Source organism: Leptonychotes weddellii, chromosome 13 (assembly GCF_054177405.1).
Source record: "Leptonychotes weddellii isolate Sample4059 chromosome 13, ASM5417740v2, whole genome shotgun sequence".
In the NCBI taxonomy this organism is placed as follows: domain Eukaryota; kingdom Metazoa; phylum Chordata; class Mammalia; order Carnivora; family Phocidae; genus Leptonychotes; species Leptonychotes weddellii.
The window spans coordinates 8,193,055-8,217,524 of NC_138381.1; the positions used below are offsets into that span (position 1 = coordinate 8,193,055).

Here is a 24,470-nt window from a genome sequence, read left to right on the forward strand (position 1 = left end):
CTTCTCCACTAAGTTATTTTTCTTTAGTTTCTGTGTAAGCCCTCCCTCTCCTCCATCTCAGCTATGAATGGGAATGCCATTCCACTGTGGCTCATTCCAGAATCTCACATTATCTCTTCTTGAGGACATTATACCTTGCCAAAACCTTTGCAATATTCCCTTTAAACTCCTAAAATTACCCAATTTGAAGACTGCTGGCACTTGACTGATAACAATAAAAGACACTGCAGAATTGATAGTGATTTGAGGGGAAAAAAGCTAGCATAGCTTATGAAAGACAACACAATCTAAGAATTTTTAGAATGTAGTAGATAAAATTTAAATAAAATGTTCAAAACCACCAGGATGAATCTGGAGGACATTATGCTAAGTGACATAAGCCAGTCACAGAAGAACAAGTACTGTGTGATCCTACTTAAATGAGGTGTCTGAAATAGTCAAACTCAGAGAAGCAAAGAACAGAATGGCAGTTTTCAGGGGTGGGGGCTGGGAGAAGTGGGGAGTTGCTGTTCAATGGACATAGTTGCAGTTATGCATGATGAATGAGCTCTAAAGATCTGTTGTACAACATAGTGATTATAGTTGGCAATACAGTATTATGTACTCCAAAATTTGTTAAGAAGTCAGATCTCCTGTTAAGTGTCCTTACCAACCAACCAACCAAGAAATTGCAGAGGGCGGGGGCGGGGTGGGGGAGAAAGACACAAGGAAACTGGGAGGTAAGGATATGTCTATTACTTTGATCATGGTGAGGGTATCATGGGCATTTGCATATATCCAAACTCATCAAATTGTGTACATTAAATATGTTCAGGTCTTTTCAATATATCAATTATTCCTCAGTAAAGCTGACAGAAATTATTTAAGGTTTAACTTCAAGGCAGAACCCAATATAACAGTAACTGATTTTTTTAAAAAAACTGAAAACCTTGTAATGGTATAGATTTTATGGGGCTAAAGAGAAAAAATAAGCAGCTAATTTAAGGGCTAATATTCATAGGACTGCAATATAAAACCAAAAACTCAGAAAAAGACTTTCAGAAGTAAATTTCTGCCTACAGAAGTAAAAGTTTCAAGATTGTATTTTTCTTACGATCAAAGAAGATATTGGGCTATTGCTCCTTCTGAAGCCATACCATCACTGTTCCTTAGTAATTCTATGACCAGGGACTTTGTCATTCCTTTGTGCAATCCCAGTATGGTTTGGATTAGAAAAGAAGCATATAGATTCTTTTCTGAGAAAAAAGTTAATCTTCCATCAGCCCTTTGAAATTTCGCTTTGATAGAATAGGATTCCCAGATGAAAACACTTAAAGCATCTTTTTAGTCACTTCTAAATGTCTTATCACCTCTTCAGATGGTGAATTATACTCAGAAATAGTTAAAGTAAGGGTAATTCTAAGGGCCCAGAAATTATGCAAAGTTCAGTTCTTTTGAAAGAAGCTCTTAGTATGGTAGTAATATAATAAATATAATAAAAAAGACAGACTGGTTTCCAAGCATACATGTGGACTCCATTTCTAAGGATTAGCACAAGATGTCATACGTTGTATATATTTTTTTAATTTGCTATAAGTTAGTGAAAACATTAAAGGTCTACTCTGTCCTGTGTTAGTTGATATGACAGCATAAATAATATGACTGAGTATATGATGCAAACACAGAGGAATTGTCTTAGCATTTTAAGAGAGCCCAATAAGTGGCACCCCTCATCCCTACCTGTGTACTGAATAAAAATTATGCTAGGAATAAGGCCTTTGGGGAACAAAACATCATCTTTATTATTCATAAAAGTAAGTGGTAGGAAATAGCACACAGAAGGGGGTGAAATAAGTTATGTGACCTGCAGGCCTTAGTCCTAGTCACAGAAGAAGCTAGAATACCACATGCTTTCCTTACAAGAGCTGCCCCCCTATGACATGGTCAAAGGAGCAGAGAATGTGTGCTGCCTGTGGTCAGGCTGGCTCGCAAAGAGGAAAGCCGAAGATCTGAGCTGAACCAAACATGGCCCATTTCTTCTCAAATTTCCAACAAGAACATCACTCCTTCCCACCTCTAAGGGAGTGAATGAAAAGGCAGAAGAACTGAGAGTGTTGATGGTGTCTCTCCTCCTGGCTCCAGAAGTGGAGAAGGGTAAGTCTGCCCAACTTTGCTCCACTTTTCGTTCCCTTTGCCCACTGGGCCAACCCCATGGTCAACTGGGTTTTGACTATTCTTCTCAAGGAAAAGAAACCAAATGTGAATCAGGGTGTTCTGCTTCAGTTTTAATTAGATCGCATCCCCAGTGCCAACGCTGCTCCATTGTTGGAGATCTGATTCAATGAGCTGGTTATATTTGCTGCACAGCTAATCTCTCAAAACTCAGTGGTATACACCAACAATCTTTCTATGCTTACAGAATGATGCAGTGTGAGTGTCCTGTCTCTGCTCCAGTTTCTCTGGGGCCTTGACTAGAGCAACTTGACAGCTGGGGTAACTGGAAAGGTGTAGAATCATCGGGAGGCATCTTTGCATACATGTCTGATAATTGATACCAGGTGGCTGAAGCTAACAGATGGGACCTCAGCTGGTGCCACTGGCTGGAGCATTCTACACTGCCAATCCATATGGTCAGGCTTCTTCACATCTTGGAGACCTCAGTTTGGATGGACTTCTTACATAGTTGCTCATGGCTCCAAAACAAGTGTCCTGAGAGAACCAGATGGAAGCTATATGGCTTTTTCTGATCTAGACCCAGAATTCAGGCACTCTACTTCTGCTGCATTCTACTCTTTACACACAAGTAACTAAAAAGGTCCAGATTTAAGAGGAGGGAACATAAACCCCCAACTCTCATGAGAGGAATATCAAAATATTTTCAGACCTGTTACAAAACCCTCACAGTCCAACAGATGTTAACGTTGATTAGGTCTCATAAGGATCTAGGCAGATTAGGCAGAAGATATTAATTCTGAGATGAATCTGCCACCAAGATTGAAAATTAACACTCTGTTACATTTCCTATACAAATTGTGTCCAGTTAAGTAATTCAACAGAGCATATCATAAGACCTTCAAGGAGATTAAATGGCATCAATAAGATATTCCAAATATAAGTTGCATAAAGATACTCTAGTAATAAAATCCCAACAATATAGAAATGTTCCACATGTTGAATATAGTCTCTCATTAATAAAATTCCCAGAAGAAATCAAATCCAAATACTAAAAGTTTTCAAGTTCAAAGACTTCCAAACCAAAAGAATAAAAATCCAAAATAAAAATTTCTTGCACCTGTAAGTTGAAAGTTCAAAGAAATTAATTCCTCCCCAATTTTGTTTTCTGCTTAGTCTCAGCTAAAAAATATACTTACTAACTGGAAAGATCTGAAGTTCTTTCAGCCACAGCAGGCTGGAGAATGGCTTCCTGAAATGACTAAAGTTCCTTCAGGCCTCAAAAGCTGGTTAATTCAATCTCAAGTCTTCCATCAGCCTCTACAAAGATTTCAAAAATTCAGATATCTAAAAGGACATGACTCCACACTGCTTACTTACACAAGGCTGGATGGCCAAAAATGTAACATACCTACTTGCCTTACTGCAAAGTTGAGACATTTGCAACTCTGGCCATCCTATTCCTGTCTTGTTTGTAGCGCAATTCTATTCCATTCACCACATTCAAAACCTCTTCATTCCTACTTCCTCTTAGAGCCCTGTGTTTCCGTTATCCCAGGATTGTACTGCACATAGATTCTATTTAGTGACTGAGACCTTAGGTGCTCTTGTAAAGAAGAAATGTAATTCCTGCCTCAATCACGCCCATTCAAGAAAGCTGATCTCATTGGGTCATCCATGAATGTTTGCTAAAGCTGGCTTGACCATTCTGGGTTTAAGTTACAGCATTGGGACCAACTCTGCAGCTGGGGCTGTCATTGGTCCCTCTACTCTCCTCTTAAAGTTATCCCAGAAAATGGAAACAACTAGAATTCTGGAGAATCAGAGCCTGCATCGAAAGAACTTAATATGGGAAGCAAATGTATGTAAGCAGCGCTAGGGACTATGGTGAATACTTTGTTGGATGCCTAGCTCTTCTTCATGGCAGGCACACCCATCCCCCAAATGGCAAAGCTCACAGATGACACCTTCTCCTGAGAATTACTCCCAGCCAAATAGGAGCCACTGCACCTTCCAGGCTACTCTTTCCAATTTTCTAAGGGCACATTATAGCCAATAACTGACTGAAATGGAGGTATAAAACTTGAGTCCTTTGGCACAAGGTAGGGCCAACCTTTGTGTAATTGATGCTCTAGAGCTGTGCTGTTGAACACGTGGTGTGACTAGTGGCCACAGAAGAGCTGAAATGAGATACGCTGTTTACATGTTGGATTTCGAAGATTTGGTATGAAAAAAGAATGTAAGAAATCTCATCAATGTTTAATGTTGATATATGCTAAAATGACAATATTTTGGATGCACTGGTTTAAACAGAATGCGTTAAGCCATCTGTTTCTTTTTACCTTTTTAAATGTGGCTACTAGACAGTTTAAAATTATGTGGCATGCAACATATTTAATATATTTATTTTGGATGGCGTTGCTCTAGAGCTTTCCTCCGGCATCAGTCTAGTCTTCAGCTAAGACCTCATTCTTGCTCATCTGGATTCTCCTCTTCTGTCCTGATTCCCCCAATGCTTTCCTCTGGAGAACACTCCCTCACTAAATCCCCAAAACAGAATCCCACCTCAGGCTCTGCTAGGAACCATACCTAAAACACTTGATGTTTTGATAAGTTTGGTCTTCAATGATCTATAAACAACTAGATATAATTTAAATCAAAATAAAAACATATGAAGAAAACACTGCAATTATGTAACCAGCACTATGCCATCAAGACAAGGTTCTATAAGAACAATGTGCTTAACTCATAGCCTTAGGACACAAAGCTAAGGATATGCCTGGTACAACAACATTAAGAATGGTTTTGATCAGAATGTTAAAAAAAAAAAACCCGCAATTTAAATCAGACAGGTCTTTTTTTTTTTTTTAAAGATTTTATTTATTTGACAGAGAGAGAGGGAACACAAGCGGGGGGAGAGGGAGAAGCAGGCTTCCCGCTGAGCCGGGAGCCTGATGCGGGGCTCGATCCCAGGACCCTGGGATCATGACCTGGGCCGAAGGCAGACGCTTAACGACTGAGCCACCCAGGCGCCCCAATCAGACAGGTCTTATGTTAGCTCATACTCAGTTAATGTTAACTCAGTTAACTCACTCAAAGCTGAGGAGAGATCCTCATGTTCTACAGATGCTATTAAATGGCTCAATATTTAAGATTACCATCACTGCTTCTGATGAGCAAATCAAAATTCACAGTTCTTTAAAAATGCAGGAAGCTACAAGGTAAGATGTGATTAGGTTTCAAAATTTAAATAACCTTAAACTTCAGACCTTCTCAAAACATGACACCCACTGGGGAGTTTGTTTTTGCTAGGACAGCCTTTCACTCAATGTGGAATTTAAGAAACAAAACATATGAGCAAGGGGGAAAAAAGAGAGGGGGGAGGCAAACCAAGAAACAGACTCTTAACTACAGAGAACAACCAACCAGAGGGGAGGTGGGTGGGGGATGGGTGAAATAGGTGAGGGGGATTAAGAAGTGCACTTGCTGTGATGAGCACCAGGTGTTGTATGGAAATGCTGAATCTCTAAATTGTACACCTGAAACTAATACTACATTGTATGTTAACTAACTGGAATTTAAATAAAAACTTTTTTAAAAAACGAAAAAAAATAGAATTGTTACTCTGAATACTTATTTCAAAAACATATCTTTTAAAATCCCGAAAATTCCCATCCAATTCAACTCTATTATACAGTGATAAAATATTGGTTTAGTATAAAAGAGTATGATATTTTACATAAAATAACTGTTAGAGAAAGTGTATCAGGTCACTGAAGAGTTGACCTCATTTATGAAACAAGCAATCTTGCTAACAAGCCTTGCCTGCATAACCTCATACTACCACATGATGTCACTGTAACACAAGGTTTTAAGCATGGAATAAAATCTTAAATTGTTGAAAGACCACCTTTGCTGAGAAAGTGTTCAGTTAGAATTATTGTGAGCAACACAAATCTTACAACATTAGGTGTTTCTAATTGGTGAGTTTATACTGAATCTCATATCTCACTTATCAAAAAAAGAGACCTGCTGCTTGGTGGGGACAGCTGGGAAAAAGCGTGAGCAGTTTAGGAAAGCCCGGGCTACATGTGTACCTCATCAGATCTCCCTTCAGGCCAAATAGAAAATGTTAAAAAACAAAAATAACCACAAACCCTATACCTGGAAACGCTACTGTGAAATTTAAAAACACCAAAGACCTAGACAAAGGTGTAAAGCTTACCGTGAGTTACAGCAGATCACCTGCAAAGGAACAAGGACCAGAACATAGCACATCACAACAAGAATGGATACAAACAAACAAGGAGTAGTATGGTTTTCAGTCTTTAAGGAAAAGAATTTAAGATGTAAAACTATATACACAAGCAAATATCCTCTTAAATATGTTGTTATAAAATATATTTCAACAATACCAGACTTAGGAAATTTTTCTAATTAAAGAAAATATTATAAATATTCACACAGGAAATATTCAAATCAGTGTTGAAGAGATATGGGAAGAATGATCACATGACATCATGAAGAACTGTGTGGTCTAAAACACCAAGCTCCAACAAAATGCAAAAGAAAGAACATCCATAAACACTCCATTCTCAAGTCTAGGAAATACAGTAGGTTGAGAAAGAAGATTAACCACTCCCACATTTCACGCACTCTTTGTCCTGAAAACTTGTGGACAGTAAGATGGAAAATGTCTAGAGAATGGTTAAAAAGATCAAGCATTTCTTTCAGGAAAGGTACTTAAATGATTGTGATCTTTGGCCTGAAAAAATATCTGAAAAGGTTGACATTTAGAAAAGTTTGAAAGGAATATATGGGGGGACTCGTTTTCAGAATATTGAATTAGGACATATTGCTTTAAATCTAAAACAGACTTAACATTGTGACACTTGAGTCACTACACATAAAACCCTTGGCATTTATAGATTTCTATTTGTGGTATAAATATATGTGATGCATTAATATTTCTCCTTAAGCAAGGTGATGACAGTAATCTCTTGGTATTGTCAGCCCGTGGCATTCAAAACATACTGCATCATGCTGACTATAAAATGCAGTTTGGACTTTAATGCATGTATCAGTACCCTGCTGTTCTGGCAAATTTCTACACCTCTGACACAACAGCCTCATGTAATAAACACACTTACAGACAGACACTTCTTGAGCTGTTTGTCTTTTCAGAGCTTGGTATCTCCGGTCACCCTAAGCCTCTTAATGAGCCCTGAAACCAGCTTCCCTGGGGGTAGCTAACTATTCTTTCCTGTTCTTCCCGGAGGACAGGCTTACTTTTGCTACTATGGCAACCACTGCGAAGTGCTTTCTCTCTGATTTTTCCAGCTTCTTAGTAGGGTGTGCAGGCTTCTCTGCAAAGATATTCTAGAAGCTTTCGGGGCTTTCAAAATCTTGTCTCAAAGAACTTACCTTTGTCCATAATAAATCTTTATTATAAACAGCACGGACTCCATTATTTCCCCATTTGCATGTGTACCTGTAACCTCTGCTAGGAAACAAAGGCAAAACTTGGGTCAAATTAGTCAGTCCCTCAGACCTAGCTCTCTTGATGCTGAAGCACATGGTTCCAGCAGATGTCGCCATTCTTAGGACTAGCAAAAATTCAAACCTAAATATCCTTCCAGGCTGATGGAAACAATCTTAGCTCTTATGAGGGAAATATCACAAAGTGGAAGGAGTAAACACATGCCATCAGGTGTAAATTTCTTTTCTTTTCTTTTTCTTTTTTAGAGAGGTGGAGAGAGTGGGAGGGGAGGGGCAGAGGGAGAGTATCCTAAGCAGGCTCCATGCCCAGTGTGGGCTCCATCTCACAACCCTGAGATCATGACCTGGGCCACCCAGGTGCCCCAACTTTCATTTTTTAATAACCAAACTTCTAGAAGTAATTGGGTGGAAGACCTCTTTAGGTAGGTCCTGATTTTAGGCAAGGTATTGATAGTTTATTTCCTAAATCTCAATATGTGTTGTACATTCCTCCCCTCTCCTTTATTCACTTTTTCATGTGTTTCTTAGTAAAAAACACATATGTTTGAGTCTGTGTTCTTATCTTCCAGGACCAAGACAGACTATGTGAGAGGCAGGTCACTGGTCTTCCTTTCCAACCCATCTCCTCCTCTCCCCTTTGCTATTTGGGGAGGACCAGGGTGGCTTTGGCAACATTTCTGAGCTGTTTTAGTTCAGAGAGACTCGTGAATTCACATAAGGATGGTAAACTGAGTCTGTTTAGTCTCTGCATAAACAACCCTAACCCCAGTTCTTACATCTCCATGAAGTTCTCCTTATAAATTGGATGTCTTCCTTTTGTCCCTCAGCTAGGACCACTCTATGTGAGGTTCTCAGTCCAAGGATCAGGAAGGGCCCTCCACCTATGACCTTGTTCCATGGATATTAAATCGTTATGGTCCTTAGTCTGTAAATTTGTAATAGGCATGGCAGGGATGACTCAAAATTAGTTTTATATCATGGTTCTGGGAACCATGATATGCTGAAACATCTAGGAGAAAACTGGAAAACTTTAACCCTGAACAGATGTTATCTGTGGGCAGGTGAGAGTTACGACAGATAATCAGGAGACATTCCTATGAAAGGCCCTCAAGAAAATGCCAAACAGGGGCGCCTGGGTGGTACAGTCCATTAAGTGTCCCACCCTTGGTTTCAGCTCAGGTCATGATCTCAGAGTCATGAGATCAAGCCCTGGGTCAGGCTCTGCACTCAGCAGGGAGATTCTCTCTCCCCCTGCCCTTCCCTGCAATATGCGTGCATATGCTCTCTCTCTCTCTCTCAAATAATAAATAAATAAATAAATCTTAAAGAAAGAAAAAAAGAAAATGCCAAACACCCATTTAAAGGAATATGACCTCAAGGTTTGATTACTATTTCCTGAGCATTCTTTGGGTCCACCCCAGAAAGACTTAAAATACACAAGGTATTCACACAGAAGCCTGGTAGTCCAGTAAACTCTATCTGGCCCACATAAAAAAGATTCAAGATTCCTCCGCTGAAGCAGTATATTTTATTGAAATCAACTCTTCCACTCTCTGAAATTTAACAGTTGAGAAAATGAATATATATCAAAATGGAGAAAGTTCCTCAGAGTAATAAAATACTGAAGTCAGAGGATTGAAAAATTGTTTGAAAGAAAAATAGCAGGAAATATTTGTAGACACTAAAATTTAAATCTGGAAAACAATTAATTCTCCTTGGGTGAGATATAATCACAGATTTATTTTTAAAAAACTGTTTCCTCTGAAAAGAGAATGGACTACACTGATTCATGTAATTTTCTGAACTTCTACTGATGTGGAAATGGTGTTCAGAAATTTCAGAACCTTAAGAACAATTGTCTGTTTGAAGATCTTCCCTCCAAATGAATTCGACAATGGATATATATGCCTGAATTGGCCTTACCATGTAGCATATTACACGACAGATGTATATTTCCACATACCACTGGCCCTTCAACAATGCAAGAGTTAGGGGCACCGACCCCCATGCAGTCAAAAATCTGCATATAACTTTTGACTCCAAAAATTCAACTATTAATAACCTGTTGACCAAAAGCCTTCCCCATATATAAATAGCTGGTTAACACACATTTTGTGTGTTGTATTACATTCTATATTTTTACAATAAAGTAAACTAGAAAAAAGAAAATGTTATTAAGAAAATTATAAGGAAAACACATTTACAGTACTGTACTGCATTTACTAAAAAAAAAAAAAAAAAAAATCCCTGTATAAGTGAAACTGTGCAGTTCAAACCCATGCTGTTCCAGGGTCAACTGTACATATGTAATACATATGTAATTATTAGTAAGATTGTTTTTCCCTCTGCCCACTGAACTGGCCTAGCGTTAACGGAATCTCAGGTGGGAACAAACTAATATGTAAATGGGAAGCCCAAACTATAGTTTCTAAAATTGATTTTCTGTGAAAAGGCACCAGGGTTTTTTGGAAGGATAACTGATTCCATGTCTGGGGAAGGATGGTATAATAGATATAGAACTTCTTTATCAGAAGACAAGGCTTCATTCCAAGTTTAGTGAAATCAGATCAAAAAGACACAGGAACCAAATTATAGAGGTTTGTGACAATATGAGCATCAAACATAGAATAGTGATTACAGTTAGTTAAAATACATTAAATATATTAAAGTCCTGAGTCCTTACACACAAAGATAAATATTACCTTAAATACACCAAAGAGGATCAGGAGATCGGAATATATTCCTACTGGATCTTATTAGTCAGTCCTTTTAGCGTTGTTGGCACATTTACATATGGATGAATGACACAGATTCTAGTTAAGTATTAGATACATCATTTAGAAGACATTTTCTGACTCAGGAATGGCCTCATATGTGTAACATCAAGTCAGATAAAGATACAGAACATCCATAATCAATCTGCTATCATTAAAATCAGTAATATTTGAATGCTTTTAAGAATACGAATGAATGTAAGATTGCATTAATGTTTTAAAGTCTTTAAATTCAGGGTGCCTGGGTGGCTCAGTTGGTTAAGCGACTGCCTTCGGCTCAGGTCATGATCCTGGAGTCCCGGGTTCGAGTCCCGCATCGGGCTCCCTGCTCGGCAGGGAGTCTGCTTCTCCCTCTGACCCTCCTCCCTCTCATGCTCTCTGTCTCTCATTCTCTCTGTCTCAAATAAATAAATAAAATCTTTAAAAAAAAAAAAAAAAAAGAATATTTAAAAAAAAAAAAGTCTTTAAATTCAGGAGAAAAGATATTTACAGATATAAATGTTCGAAATCAGCTGCTTATCCTAGGTGGAGCTGCAGACTTCTATAAGAAGACAGAATTATCACTTGAATAACTCCGGTGCTAAAAATTACGAAAAAAATTGGCATAATAATTAAAAATAAGATTCAAGTGTTTCTTCAGGGTCATAGACAAGAATCTAAGTTATTCCCTGGGGCTAACTCTCTAAAGGTGAATAACCTAATTAACTGACTTCCATAATTAGGTTAGCATCTTTTAACCTAAGGGAAACTTAGAAGTAAATACAGATACATTTATGAAAAAGAAAACTGAGCATTAATATTTTTTGTATTTCTGTATTTGTAATGGGTAAGAAAATCCAACCTATTATAATGGTAGCTTAGAATCTAATCTGAAATATGTAATTCAAGGAATTAATTTAGATGAAATCCCACATTTATATTTAGTATTAAAACGTCCAAGAAAAACTTAGGTGGATGATGACATTCATAAATATAAATTTTACTCAGATCAACAGTGTCTGATAATTCCCAATGTTCCACAACCACATACAAAATGAAAGTCAAATGGTATATCAATGAGGCCTTATTTTGTATTTCACACACTTTAATGAAGTACAGCATCTTCGTATATTGTTTAATATTTGCGTTTCCTCTTCTGTTAAATGCCCGTTCATTATGTTTTGCTCATTGTTATGTTATGTGCTTTATATTTTTTCTAGTTTTTAAAATATTAATCCTTTTTTAGTTATGTATGTTGCACATAACAGATCCAGCTATGTTATTTTTCAACAAATAAACCCTTTCCTTTTGACCAGTAATTTTTGTGTTAAATTTTCTTCTACACCAAAGTATTAAAGATAGTCCCATATATTTAGTTCTAGAGATTTTAATATTTTGCTTATTCATTTGTCTTCTTTCTCACTGGAATTGATATTTGTCAATGGTGTAAGATTTAGATACAAGTCAATTGCTTTGTCTTTGTGGATATTACATTGTCTCAGTGCAATATGTTGTTTTCTCCACTGTGACCTCTGTCACATGTCAAGTTTTCATTTATACCAGAGTCTGCCTCTGAGATGCCTATTTGAGTCCACTGGTCAATATGCCTATCCCTGAGCCAATACCATATCATCCTCATTATCATGGCTTTAAGTCTTTGATGTCTAGCAGAATAAGTTTCTCATATTATTCTTTTTCTGTATGAATGCTTGGATATACTTGGGTTTTTGCTCTTCTATATGAACTTTTATCAGCATGTCAAACTTCTTATGATATTTAATGACATGTCACTGAGTCTATAAGCAATGTAGGAGATGAGATATCAGGGTGATACTGAGTTTTCTACCTATTAACAGTGTTTTCTCTCTCCATTTACTGGTGTCTTTTTCAGTTTCATTAAGTAATGTTCACAATTCATATGGTTGTCACATATCCTTAGTTTATTAGAAGGGAACATATTTTTGTTAATAATACTAATGACCTGTTCTTAAAGTTTATCTTTTCTCTGGAGCACCTGGGTGGCTCAGTAGATTAAGCGTCCGACTGTTGGTTTTGGCTTAGGTAGTGATCTCAGGGTCATGAGATCAAGCCCCGCGTCAAGCTCTGTGCTCTATGTGGAGAGGGCTTGAGATTCTCACCCTTTCCCTCCCCCATGCCCCTCCACCTGCTCACGTGCATGTTCTAACAAATTAATAAAATCTTTTAAAAAAAAGATAAAATAAAGTATGGGGCACCTGGGTGGCTCAGTCGATTAAACGTCTGCCTTCAGCTCAGGTCATGATCCCAGGGTCCTGGGATCGAGTCCTGCATCGGGCTCCCTGCTCAGTGGGGAGTCTGCTTCTCCCTCTGCCTGCCGCTCCCCCTGCTCTCTCTCTCTCAAATAAATAAATAAAATATTTTAAAAAAATAAAGCATATGTTTTCTTTTTATTGTTCTTTTAAAGAAATGCAATTACATTTTGTATAATGATGCTATACCTACCCACTCTGGTAAACCTTTAATAATGCTAATAATTTACATCAGTTTTGTTTTTTTTTTTAATTTTTCAATATAAATAGTCTTATCTATGCTTAATGATGGTTTCCTTTTCTTCCCATCCTTCTACTATCCCTTTTTCTTCTTCATTTTACTACCCAAGCTAGGATTTTCAGTGCAATATTTAATAGGTGTGGTAATAATAAATTTCTCATCTGATTCCTAATATCAAAGGAAATTCTTCCATTTTTTTTTTTTTACCCTTAACAAGAATGTTGGATACAGGGACACCGGGGTGGCACAGTTGGTTAAGCATCTGACTCCTGGTTTCAGCTCAGGTTGTGATCTCAGGGCAGTGAGATCAAGCCCCACATCGGGCTCTGCATTTGGCATGGAGTTTGCTTGAGTTTCTCTCTCCCTCTCTCTCTTTCTCTCTCATAAATAAATATATCTTTAAAAGAAAACAATAATGTTTGATCTAAGTTACTGATCCTTATTATGTATCCTAGTATTTCCCAACTCTTTGAGCATAGTAAAGCCCACAGAAGTTGCTCATGTTTTTAGGGCCCCTTGATGTAAATGAATGAGGCTGCTCAAGGCAGCAGACAAGAGGCTAGGTTGGTCTGCCTGCTCCAGGCCACACCGGCTGCACCTAAGGCTCGGGGGGAAACACAAGTAGCACAGCTGCAACATACCGTCGGGGCAACGGGTGGAAAGCTCCATGTTGATCTGAAAACTGTAACTGGGAGGACCAAACTGGCCAGAAGTTTTGCTCCTCTCGTTGGGTCCTCGGGTAGCAGCAGTGCTTCAGTTACTGAGCATACAGAGCCAAATCAAGAATGTGTATCATGCCCGTACACTCCATTCCAGGCCTCTTGAAGGAATAGGGAAAACATGCTATGTGTGGGCCCTTCTCTCTTAGGAACACTTCCCAGAAACAGCTACAAATGTTGCCTTTCCTGTTGTGAGCAGCAAAAAAGACGAGTTTCTGCTGAGCCTGGTGGTACGTGTCACCATTCAGCCTATCACTTCATGGCTGGGATTTCAGCATGTCCTTACATGGCCCCACTTAGCCACTTCAAGAGATAGAACTGAAGCAAGCATCAATTTGATTCCAGTCACGGAGAGAAACTAGGACTTCTTTGGTGAGCATGACTTGGTTCTACTTTGATTTGCACTCAGAATTGCCACAGTGATTTCCACAGAGTGGTATCATCCAGTTACCTATGGTCCACTAGCCAGACCAAATTGTAAGTCCATAAGCAACAGTCCAGGTGTCAGTATGCACCCAATTATAGGAATTTTATTTGCTCCTGGCAGCTTCCTTACTGTGAGGAGCAGGGCCTGTAATTCAGCCCACTGGGCTGCTAACTTGCTTTTGCTTCCTTCCATGAAGAGCTTACTGTTTGCTGGGCACAGAACAGCTGCTTTCCCCATGGAGCCATGACACCTTCTGGAACTGCCATCTGTGAACCAGGTCAGTTCCTTTATATCCTGGGGAAATTGGGGCAAAGTTGAGACACATCAGTACTAACAACAGGCAAGTCTTCAGATAGCTTTTTATGAGGCCCTAGTGGAAAGGAGGCTACTTGCTCATGAATATGTTACTCAGTGGGGAGTCTGCTTCTCCCTCTCCCTTTGCCCCTCTCCCTACTCATGCTTGCTCTCTCTCGCTCTCTCTCTCTCAAATAAATAAATAAAATCTTTAAAAAGGGGGAGGGGGAACACTAGTGGAGTGCCCACTGAAATCTGGATAGACTTTCATAAGAAGCCAATAAAACACGGCTGCCTCTCTGGATGTCTTCTGCTTGTTTTTTAATTGGATTATTTGTGGGGTTTTTTGGTGTTGAGTTGTAGAAGCTCTTTATTCTTGGCCTTTTCTTGTCTTGATTTCTTTTCTTTTGTAAAATTTTAACCTTTGTATTAACCTGAAGTCTCACTGGAGGAAGCTGGGACAAGAAATCCAAAAACTGCCTCTTTTACATCCTCTGAGGTCTAAGAGCAGTATCACATATGGTGTCCATGGTGATAGGGCTCCTTTTATCATAATCTGAGTGAGGGGTATCCCCTGCGGGGCTGATTTCATTATCCTATAGCCTGTCCAGCACAGTCCACATCACAGCTTGAGTAGACACCAACATTTATATGACAAGAGAGGAGCAGAGGACTATGCGTTCTCTAGTAGCTCCCTGCCTTAATCCATTCGAATCAGCAAAGACTTTTCCTTGAACTATCCCTAGGAAGATAGCAGCCAAAGGAGGATCCAGGATGAGTGCAAACAATCCTCTCCACTCAACAGTACTCAGAACCAGAGACACTGCTACTTGATCTAAAACTCTCAGGAACCATTTCAACAAAGGTCATCAGGACAATGCTTATGACAGTCTGACAGTCTATAAAAGGCCTCCACTGTGTTACTGAATAATCCCTTACTTCATTGCTTTCCTCCATCATCAACTGCCCTCCTTGAATTACCTTCTTAGTTGTAGTGGGTTTCATAGGCTTAGCCAACCCATCAGAAGTTATAGTGCCCATGTTCCTTTGGTTGGAGCTCCATTTGCTAGCAAGAGAGGATGAAGCTCAACCTAAGGAGATTCTGGACTTCCTCTTTAACTCACGCTGAAAACAGCAACTAGGAACTGATTTAGCCAACCTGCCATCAGTTTGCACTTGTCCTCTTAATTTTGCTAGCTCCTGGAATTCAGGTTGTCATTTCTGTCATGGAAAGTCTTACTATCAACAAGTAACTGATTTCAAAGCTTGTGCTACTTTGAACCAAGAGTAGCTGGACAACCACCTTCGCATCAATGCTTTCTTTCCATCCTCTTTATCAGAATCCTTTTTCTTTCTAAATAATGCCTGAGCCATATTTTTAGCAAAGAATGAGTCAGAAGTCTTCTAAGCAATCCCACCTCTAATACCAACTGTACTAAAATGGGGTTCATTTAAGAAGGATGTTTGACCCCAAATAACAATACTTACAAATCTTGGGGCGCCTGGGTGGCTCAGTTGGTTAAGCGACTGCCTTCGGCTCAGGTCATGATCCTGGAGTCCCGGGATCGAGTCCCGCATTGGGCTCCCTGCTCAGCAGGGAGTCTGCTTCTCCTTCTGACCCTCCCGCTTCTCATGCTCTCTCTCTATCTCATTCTCTCTCTCAAATAAATAAAATCTTTAAAAAAAAAAATACTTACAAATCTATTACTCATTAGAGGAAATGGATACAACAACAATGTTCAAGTGCGACTCTGGATCACTGCCAAAGGCTGTCTTACAGCAAGGGTCCACACAGACCTGGTGTAAGCTTCTGTCTTCTACTTTCTATAATAGTCATGGTTGTAAGCACTTTCTCTCTCCGATAAGGAACCCCCTACACATGCATAAGACACCTTGGAAAAAGAGAGCCCAGGAGTCTCACTGGGTTTTCTAATATTTTGCTGGATACATATGCAAATTCCTGGTACAAAATCAGCCTCAACAGCAGTGCTCTCTCTGCGGGGGGGGGCTCTCACAAAGACCAGATGCAAATCATCAATCTCACTCTTACCAATAAACAATGCTGACAGGCTGTTAAAAATCACCATAAAACTCCTTGGGTCCAAGGTTACAAAAGCAACATTATTAGTAGGCATGTTTCAGGTACTGCAAACAGAGGTTAGTGCCAGACAGAAACTTAGAGCAAAACAGCTCAGGCTAATTCCAGGACTGCTAGAAATTAACCTGAAGAGAACATTATGTTGAGGAATTGTTCATCTAGTCCTGGTTTACTATTATGATTAAAGGTTGATATGTAACAAATTCAAATTATTCTGCTGCATTTATTTAAATGTTACATAAATTTCATCTTTTTATCTGGTATTGTGGAAAACTGACATGAAGTTTTCCCCCTAGGGTTAATCCACAATTGGTTTTTCTAGAGGGAGAAAACCTAATTTAATCCTTTTTGGTACATTGCTAGATCTGGTTTGATAACATTTTATTTGGAATATTTATGCATTTTTGTTCATGAATGAATTGACCTGTATAATTACTTTCTCACAAATGCTTCCTCTGCTTTTTAAAACAAGTTTAAACTAGCTTTATTGAACAAATTGAGGAGTGTTTCCTATTTTTTTTTTTAATTCTCTGGAAGAGCTGGTAACAGATTTTTTTCCATAAAAGTTAGCACCTTTTCATTTCTTCACCAGAGCTGTGTCATACCATCCTTTGGGCCCTCTGCTGGAAAAGTAGAATCAAGTCTCAAATAATGCCTTTTTAATTGTATCTTCTAGTATTATAGATGTAGGACAGTACTGTATCATACCTCTGTGAATGTAAAATATCTTGTACCTGCTTTATGATACGTAATTGTGACTGTGCTTTATCAGAGCTGTTTTTAATGACGTTATTCTAGAATGTTTTCTTTCCAGATGATGATTGAGAAGCTAATAAAATGGTGCCAGGTACCACAATAGTAACAGAACTTTGCTGTTTTCTGGGGTTTTGTTTTTTTTACCTTTCCCCCCCCCTTTTTTATTAATGGAGTGTGCTGGATGTCTCTATAATTTTGTTCAGATGACTGCAGAACCTGGAAAAGCTGTTGCTGCTATTGATGCATAACATACTGCTATTGGTCTTTTTATATAAATAAATAAATATATATATACATATACATACATATACATATATATATAAATAATTTGAATTTTTGGAAACTTTAGCTGTGCTGTCAACTTTGGAAAAAGTATCCCAGTTGTACCGTGTTGGGTTGGCATTGTACAGAAATTAATAGCCATATTGGTCTAGAAATGTTAAACATAATTTTTTCCATTTGTACAGGGGTAACGCACTGTATTAAATACGTAAGGTCTTATCTACGTGGGTTTGATTACAAAAACTAATAAAGTATTCTCTAAATAAAAAAAAAAGTTAGCACCTTTTCTTTATAACACTTTAATCTTTCTTGATTCGATTTCTTTCGTGGTTATCCTATTCGATTTCTTTCGTGGTTATCCTGTTATCCTTCTAGTTTATTTTTTTTTTAAGAATTTTATTTATTTATTTGATGCGGAGAGAAGGCACACACACAAGCAGCGGGAGTGGCAGGCAGAGGGAGAGGGAGAAGCAGGCTCCCCACAGAGCAGGGAGCCCAATGCGGGACCCAATTCCAGGACCCTGGGATCATGACCGGAGCTGAAGGCAGATGCTTAACTGACTGAGCTACCCCGGCACCCCTCCTTCTAGTTCTTGAATTGATCTTGGTAAATTATAAATATTTTTAACTTTTTTCTTGTAATTTTTTGTTTATAACTTGATTTTGTTTAATTTTTTTGTCTGTATTGTATTAAAGTTGCTTATCTCTTTAACCTCTGCTGTCTATATCTAAGTTCCTATTTTGGTCATAATGTTAATGCAATTACACTGAAAAAAAAAAAAAATAATGGCAACACAATCAAAATAACTGATTGTCTTCCCATCATCCCTTCATACATTTCTCAGTGTGGGTATTCTTCCCCTGTGCCTAGATGAAAATTCTAATAAACCCATCTGGATAAAAGATCTAATTAAGTAAAAAACACAATTATTTGCATACTCAGTCCTAGTATTAACAAAATTCTGAACTACATTTACCCTCAAAAAATTTTCCCCTTCTCCTCCTGAGACTGTTTTAGGCTGCAAACTTGCAGTGGGAGTTGGGGTCTTGATTCACCTTCTCTCCTTTTTGCCTTTCCCAGTGAGTGAACTGGGGCTTTGTGCTTCAAGGGTCGGTATATAGAGAGGGAATATGAGATGGGTACAGAAGTTCTCTTACCTGAACTGGTTCTCCCTGAGTTGGCTTCCACTTCTCTGGGCTTGAAGGATGATTCAGCCTGCCTCTCGGAAGGTGGCCCTGATTTCTGGATGCTTGAGGTGCTTTCTCATTTTCTCATTCTTTCTCATGTGCTCTCTCTTTCTGGATTCACTAAAACAAGAGATTTGTCCATTTTATTGCTTGCCTCAAAAACACACTTTGGGACTTCTTTTGAGTCTATTGTAACTTTTTTTTTCCTCTCTGAATGAGATAACATATAAAGCATTTAGAATACTGCCTAACTCAATATATAAGCCTCATAAGTGGGAACTCTTACAACTCACTAGGAAGTGAACTGAATGAGGGTCCATTTTGTTCAATGCTATGTTCTCAATGCACAGTTTCTGGCAAATAAAAGAAAACTAACATCCCTGTGTATCTTTTGTGCCATCCTTTTTCTAAAATCTTTTCATCTACTTCTCAAGGAGAATAGTTAACTTTCATTTTTTTTATTCTAAAATAAAAAGATATTTACATCTATAAATTTCTCTGCACCAATTTTGCAGCATCCTACAATTTTAATAGACATTTTTTGGTTTACTTTTAAGCATATTTTAATTCCTATTAGTTTTTACAAAGATGTTATTTAAAAGTGTTTTTAAATTTCCAGATTTAGGGGATATTTTTATCTTTTATAGATTTATAATCTTATTGTGTTGTGGTCAGAAAACACACTGATGGGCGCCTGGGTGGCTCAGTTGTTTAGTATCTGCCTTCGGCTCAGGTCATGGTCCGAGGGTTCTGGGATCGAGCCCCGCATCGGGCTCTCTGCTCACCGGGAAGCCTCCTTCTCCCTCTCCCACTCACCCTGCTTGTGTTCCCTCTCTCGCTGTCTCTCTCTCTATCATAAATAAATAAAATCTTTAAAAATAAAAAAAATTAAAAAAAGATCCTAGGGTCCTGGGATCCAGTCTCACATCAGGTTCCTTGCTCAGCAGGGAGCCTGCTTCTCCCTCTCCCACTCCCCCTGCTTGTGCTCTCTTTCTCTAACAAATAAATAAATAAAATCTTAAAAAAAAAAAAAAACTGATAATACCACATTTTTTCAATCTGTTGAAACTTACTTTATGATATGCTAGGTCTATAATTTTCTTCAATGTATGTTACAGTATGCATTCCCTGCTTGTTTAATGCAGAGTTCTATGAATGTCCACTTTGTTCTCAAACTTGTGTTCTCAGGACCTCTCTACACTCTTAAAAATACATTAAGAATTCCAAAGACCTTTCTTGAATGTGGGCTATATCTAATAATATTTACCAAATTTTAAATTAAAACTGAGACATTTAAAAAAAGTATCATTTAACACTAACGATAAAACCATTACACGTCATCAATAAAAAACTATTTTAAAAAAACTTGATTTTTATTTCTAGATTTTTTTTCACCTTATGTATTTTACACAAAGAAATCTAAAAATGAATGGTATTTTCTGGATTTATTTTCCTTCAACACTAAATGAGATCTGCAGGCCAGAGCAACAGCATCACCTGGGAACTTGTGAGAAATGCAAATCCAGACCTACTGGTCAGATTCTGAAAGGAGTATTTAGAAACTGTTTTATCAAGTTCTCCAGGTAAATGATGCTTAGTACAATTTGAGAAGCACTTTTTAACACCATATAATGATCACCTTTCCATTAAAAAAAAAGTTTACATAGCTTTATTTACTCTTAAACTTTCATTGTTAGAGTATAAATACAGAAAGTACACAAACTGTAAGGGCAGAGCTCAGTGCATTTTCACAAAGTGAAGCGATCTGTATAGTAGGGCTCAGATCAAGAAAAAAAAAAATTGCCTATACCCCTGCCTTCTAACACTATTAATTTCCCCGATTTTAAGCTTATGCACATAAAATCATACAGTAAGTACCTTTAAGTTGGAAAGAACCCAGCGTAACTCCAAGGATAATTGGCTGGTCAAATACCACAGACCTGTACCTCTGAAACAAATAATACATTATATGTTAAAAAAAAGGAAGAAGATAGTAGGAAGGGAAAAATGAAGGGGGAAATCGGAGGGGGAGACGAACCGTGAGAGACTATGGACTCTGAGAAACAAACTGAGGGTTCTAGAGGGGAGGGGGGTGGGGGAATGGGTTAGCCTGGTGATGGGTATTAAAGAGGGCCCGTTCTGCGTGGAGCACTGGGTGTTATACGCAAACAATGAATCATGGAACATTACATCAAAAACCTAATGAGGTAATATATGGTGATTAACATAATAAAATTTTTAAAAAAGAAAAAAATATATATTTGTAACATTTGCCAAAATAGGATGACTGAAAGGGGGAGGAAAAGGGAGGGAGAGAATTCGAGAGCAAAAAGAGATCCGTGAGGCAGCCTTGGGTTAGGAAAAGAACAGCTCTGGAGTCTGAAACTTTGTTTCAAGTGGCAACTCCATCATTTGGAGCTATTAAGTAAATTACTTTTTCTGAGCCCCAGGATCTATATAATTCCTACTTTGGTAACCTGTAGGAGAATTAAATATTTATGTATGTTAAACTCAAACTAGACACACAATTAAAAAATCTTTGAATCTGCTGAAGGCCCACAATGGATACTACGCTGTATGCATGAAATGGGTGAAATCTAGGGCTTGCTCTCAATCAGATCGTAATCCAATCTTCCAGTCGTCAGGAATAGAATTTTCTGAGATCTCTGACCGTTGGAAATTTGAACGTAAGGTGACCTGGCTGACATCATAATCCATTTCTGGTCTCATAACACATGTTCAATAATTGATTTAATCTAAATCTTCTGATATTTTAGGTTCTATAAAAATGTCATCTAAATCAGATGTAGTGCCTGCAGCAGGAGTCACCATATAAAAACATATCGCTTTTATAAATATCTTTTGTTGTGTAGGTGAAGATAGCAGCAAATATTTTATAGTATTTTACTCTTACCAAAGGAATCAGAAAATAGGAACGAACATCAAAAACTTGTATCTTACGATCAACTTCAATTTTTCAGGTTCCAAGAGAAAGTTTTTAAGATGGGACTCCTTTATTTATTTATTTATTTATTCTTATGTTAATCCCCATACATTACATCATTAGTTTTAGATGAAGTGTTCCATGATTCATTGTTTGTGCATAACACCCAGTGCTCCATGCAGAACGTGCCCTCCTCAATACCCACCACCAGGCTAACCCATCCTCCCACCCCCCCTCCCCTCTAGAACCCTCAGTTTGTTTTTCAGAGTCCATAAGATGGGACTCCTTTAGTTGGCAAAAACGCATTAACAGAGCTTACTACTAGAGCAGGTATCTCTTTTCGCAAACAGGTTCAGAGAAGATTCCCAATTTATTTTGGAAATAGATGGAGGCTCACACATCAATCCATAGCCTTCCGTCTTTCTACACACGGCTAACACCCACCTCTTTTCACGAATTTGATCGCTCGCTGCACAGGCGCAGCAAGTGAAAGATCTGGTAGAATTAAACCTCCAGCTGCGTTGGAGTTTATGTCACTTTCCCCTCTAAATTTATCTGGTATCTAACTTCCCGGAAACGCCCCCCAACTACACACACCGCTCTGCCCCCACAGGAAAGCACCCACTTGCTAGGTTCCCACGCTCCCGAAGGCGGCGGGAAGCGCACAAAATTTGTAGGCACGACTGCGCAAGCGCCCAAGTTCCACGCATGCGCCGCAATTCCGCGCATGCTCAGAGGCGGAGGCCGGCGGCGTCCTGGGAGGGTAGCGGAGGCCGGTCTGCCCCGCCCCCGCCCTCCGTTCCAGGCTTCCCTTCCGCGCGCCCACAAGCAGCTTCCCTTTCCAGGAGCGCAAGCAGCAGCCGCCGGTGTCTGGTTCTTTTCCGTGGCTTTTGCAGCTCTTCTGCAGCAAGCATGGCAGCTGGGAGACGCGGCACCAGCCTGCGGCTCTGCGCCACAGGTAAGGGCCGCGCGGGGACGATGGGAGCGGGCGCGGGGACCCTCTGCCGGGCGGGGTCGAGCCTGAACAGGGCTCTCCCGCCAGGGTGCAGAGAGGCTCTGGGATCCTCCGAGATATCCCCCAGCTTCTGGGTCCTTCCCCCAACGCGGCTGTGCCCGGGACCAGTGCCAGAAAAAGATGCGCCGGTCTTCCATTTGGTTCTGTGCTTGGTGTGGCAGAAGTTTCAATAGCGCTGACTCCACTGAAAGGGTGAAGGCTCCACCACCACAGCTTGTGGCCAAACCTTGCTTTGGCTTTAGGTTCCGACTCTTGTCACGTCCGCAGAATTTTTACCCACCCGGGGGTATGGCCGAGGACAGGTCATGATCAGGTCGACGAATTGTGAAGTGTGAAAAGTGATCAGAGTAGGTGGCGGCCTTTCTCAGCCTCCTCTTGCCAGCATCGCTTGCCCTGGTCCTCCCTGTGGTGTGTTCACTTCCTCAGCGCCCCTTGGTTCCCCGTACGTGCCCGGCTGTGAGAACTGTTAGTGTTAGACATGTAGCTCAGTTGTGTTTCTACCTATTAAGTTGGAAAAAAAAAACAAAAACAAAAAAACCCAGTATTTTGAATGGCAGTTGGAGTTTATACAGAGGAGGAGATAATTACTACTGGAGAAATATAGAACGATTTCTATGTTAAATAAGGAGAAAGATGGGATGGCAAAAAGGAAAAAAATGACGAGAGTAAGAACATGTTGAAAGAGAACCTGTGTGTTTCCGAATCACTAGCCTACATAAACCTTGCCGGTGGTCATATAGGTAGGTGCCTGCAGAGTGAACATTTAGTAAAAGGATGAACTACATATGCTTATGCATTGTTTGTGCCTTGGAATGGATCAGTGATGGATTTTATGGTAGGTTGTAAAACATCAAAAACATTTTATAGATGACTAAGCATGTAGTATGAAACAGTAAAGTCAGCATTTACTGTAAACATTTTGTCCTTTTTTCCTTTTTTTCCAGTTTTTTTACTTGATATGGCTTTCTGTAAAGGATTTGTAGAAGATTTAGATGAATCGTAAGTATATGTGTATTTTAAATGGCATCTTAACTTCTTTAAACTCTGGTGTTATCTAAATGTTTCATTGAATCTATTTTAATAATAGAGACCGTAATGACTAGTGTTTATATGGCACTAATTTTGTTTCAGAAGTTGTCCTGAGTGCAATATATATGTACAAAATGGGGTTGTACTCAACAGAGTTTATTAACAGTTCCATATTCTGTTTTATCATTTTTCATTATATTTGTTAGCTTTTCTGCGTATATCATGATTGAGCAGGTGCTGGACTTTAGTAACCGTACTGTATATTTGTTTTTATAGTACCACAGCGTTAATCACAAAGCCTTGCTTATAGTAGGTAAGTAGGTGAGGAGTCTAGCTCCAGACAGACCAAAATCCTACGTGTGATCTTTCAGGCCTGACCACAGGCAATTACAAGGGTTCCTGGCAGGCTTTGGGCGGTGAAGCTGCTCTCCCCACACTAGACTTGGTGCACAGTGCATTGCAGTCTCTGGAGGGAGTTGTAAACATAGACTAAGGCCCCTAGGCTAGCCGGGCTCACATGCATATCTAGCATGTGCAAGTTGCCTCTTTTGGAGGCCTCCTTATTGGGGGCCTCACCTGGGGCACTTCTAGGCATCTCTGCTGAGACCTCCTTATCTAGTGGGTTGGCGGAGGCACTTTTCTTGGCTTGGACTCAGTACTTTTCTGCTCCTGTCCCTTTCCCTCTTTCCTTCTCCTGCCCATGGGTTCATAAAGAGGCAGAAGCCCTTGGATGCTCCTATAGTGAGGTGAATTCTTTTGTCTATGTTGCATCCACCTGACCCTCGC

At 39.2% G+C, this 24,470-nt stretch overlaps 2 protein-coding genes across 4 annotated transcripts in view; one reads left to right on the plus strand and one right to left on the minus strand.

Annotated features, from left to right (window-relative positions):
- Window positions 1-22,306, minus strand: part of CCDC102B (coiled-coil domain containing 102B) — a 199,346-nt gene extending 177,040 nt beyond the window's left edge. The window contains exons 1-3 of one of the 2 annotated variants that reach the window (XM_081801048.1): window positions 22,085-22,306; window positions 20,575-20,644; window positions 18,667-18,816 (exon numbers count right to left, since the gene is read on the minus strand). The gene's annotated coding sequence lies outside the window, so the exon portion shown is untranslated. Of the gene's footprint in view, window positions 1-7,575; window positions 7,581-18,666; window positions 18,817-20,574; window positions 20,645-22,084 lie in introns of those variants that run through there. The other variant, XM_081801050.1, reaches the window with a different exon arrangement.
- A 62-nt stretch (window positions 22,307-22,368) lies between these two features.
- TMX3 (thioredoxin related transmembrane protein 3) overlaps window positions 22,369-24,470 on the plus strand; it is a 43,496-nt gene continuing 41,394 nt past the window's right edge. The window contains exons 1-2 of one of the 2 annotated variants that reach the window (XR_014139556.1): window positions 22,369-22,598; window positions 23,600-23,654. Coding sequence is in view for 1 of the 2 variants with exons in the window: in XM_006727094.3 (XP_006727157.1) it covers window positions 22,553-22,598; window positions 23,600-23,654 (101 nt within the window). In the remaining variant the exon portion in view is untranslated. The remainder of the gene's footprint in view (window positions 22,599-23,599; window positions 23,655-24,470) is intronic. The other variant, XM_006727094.3, reaches the window with a different exon arrangement.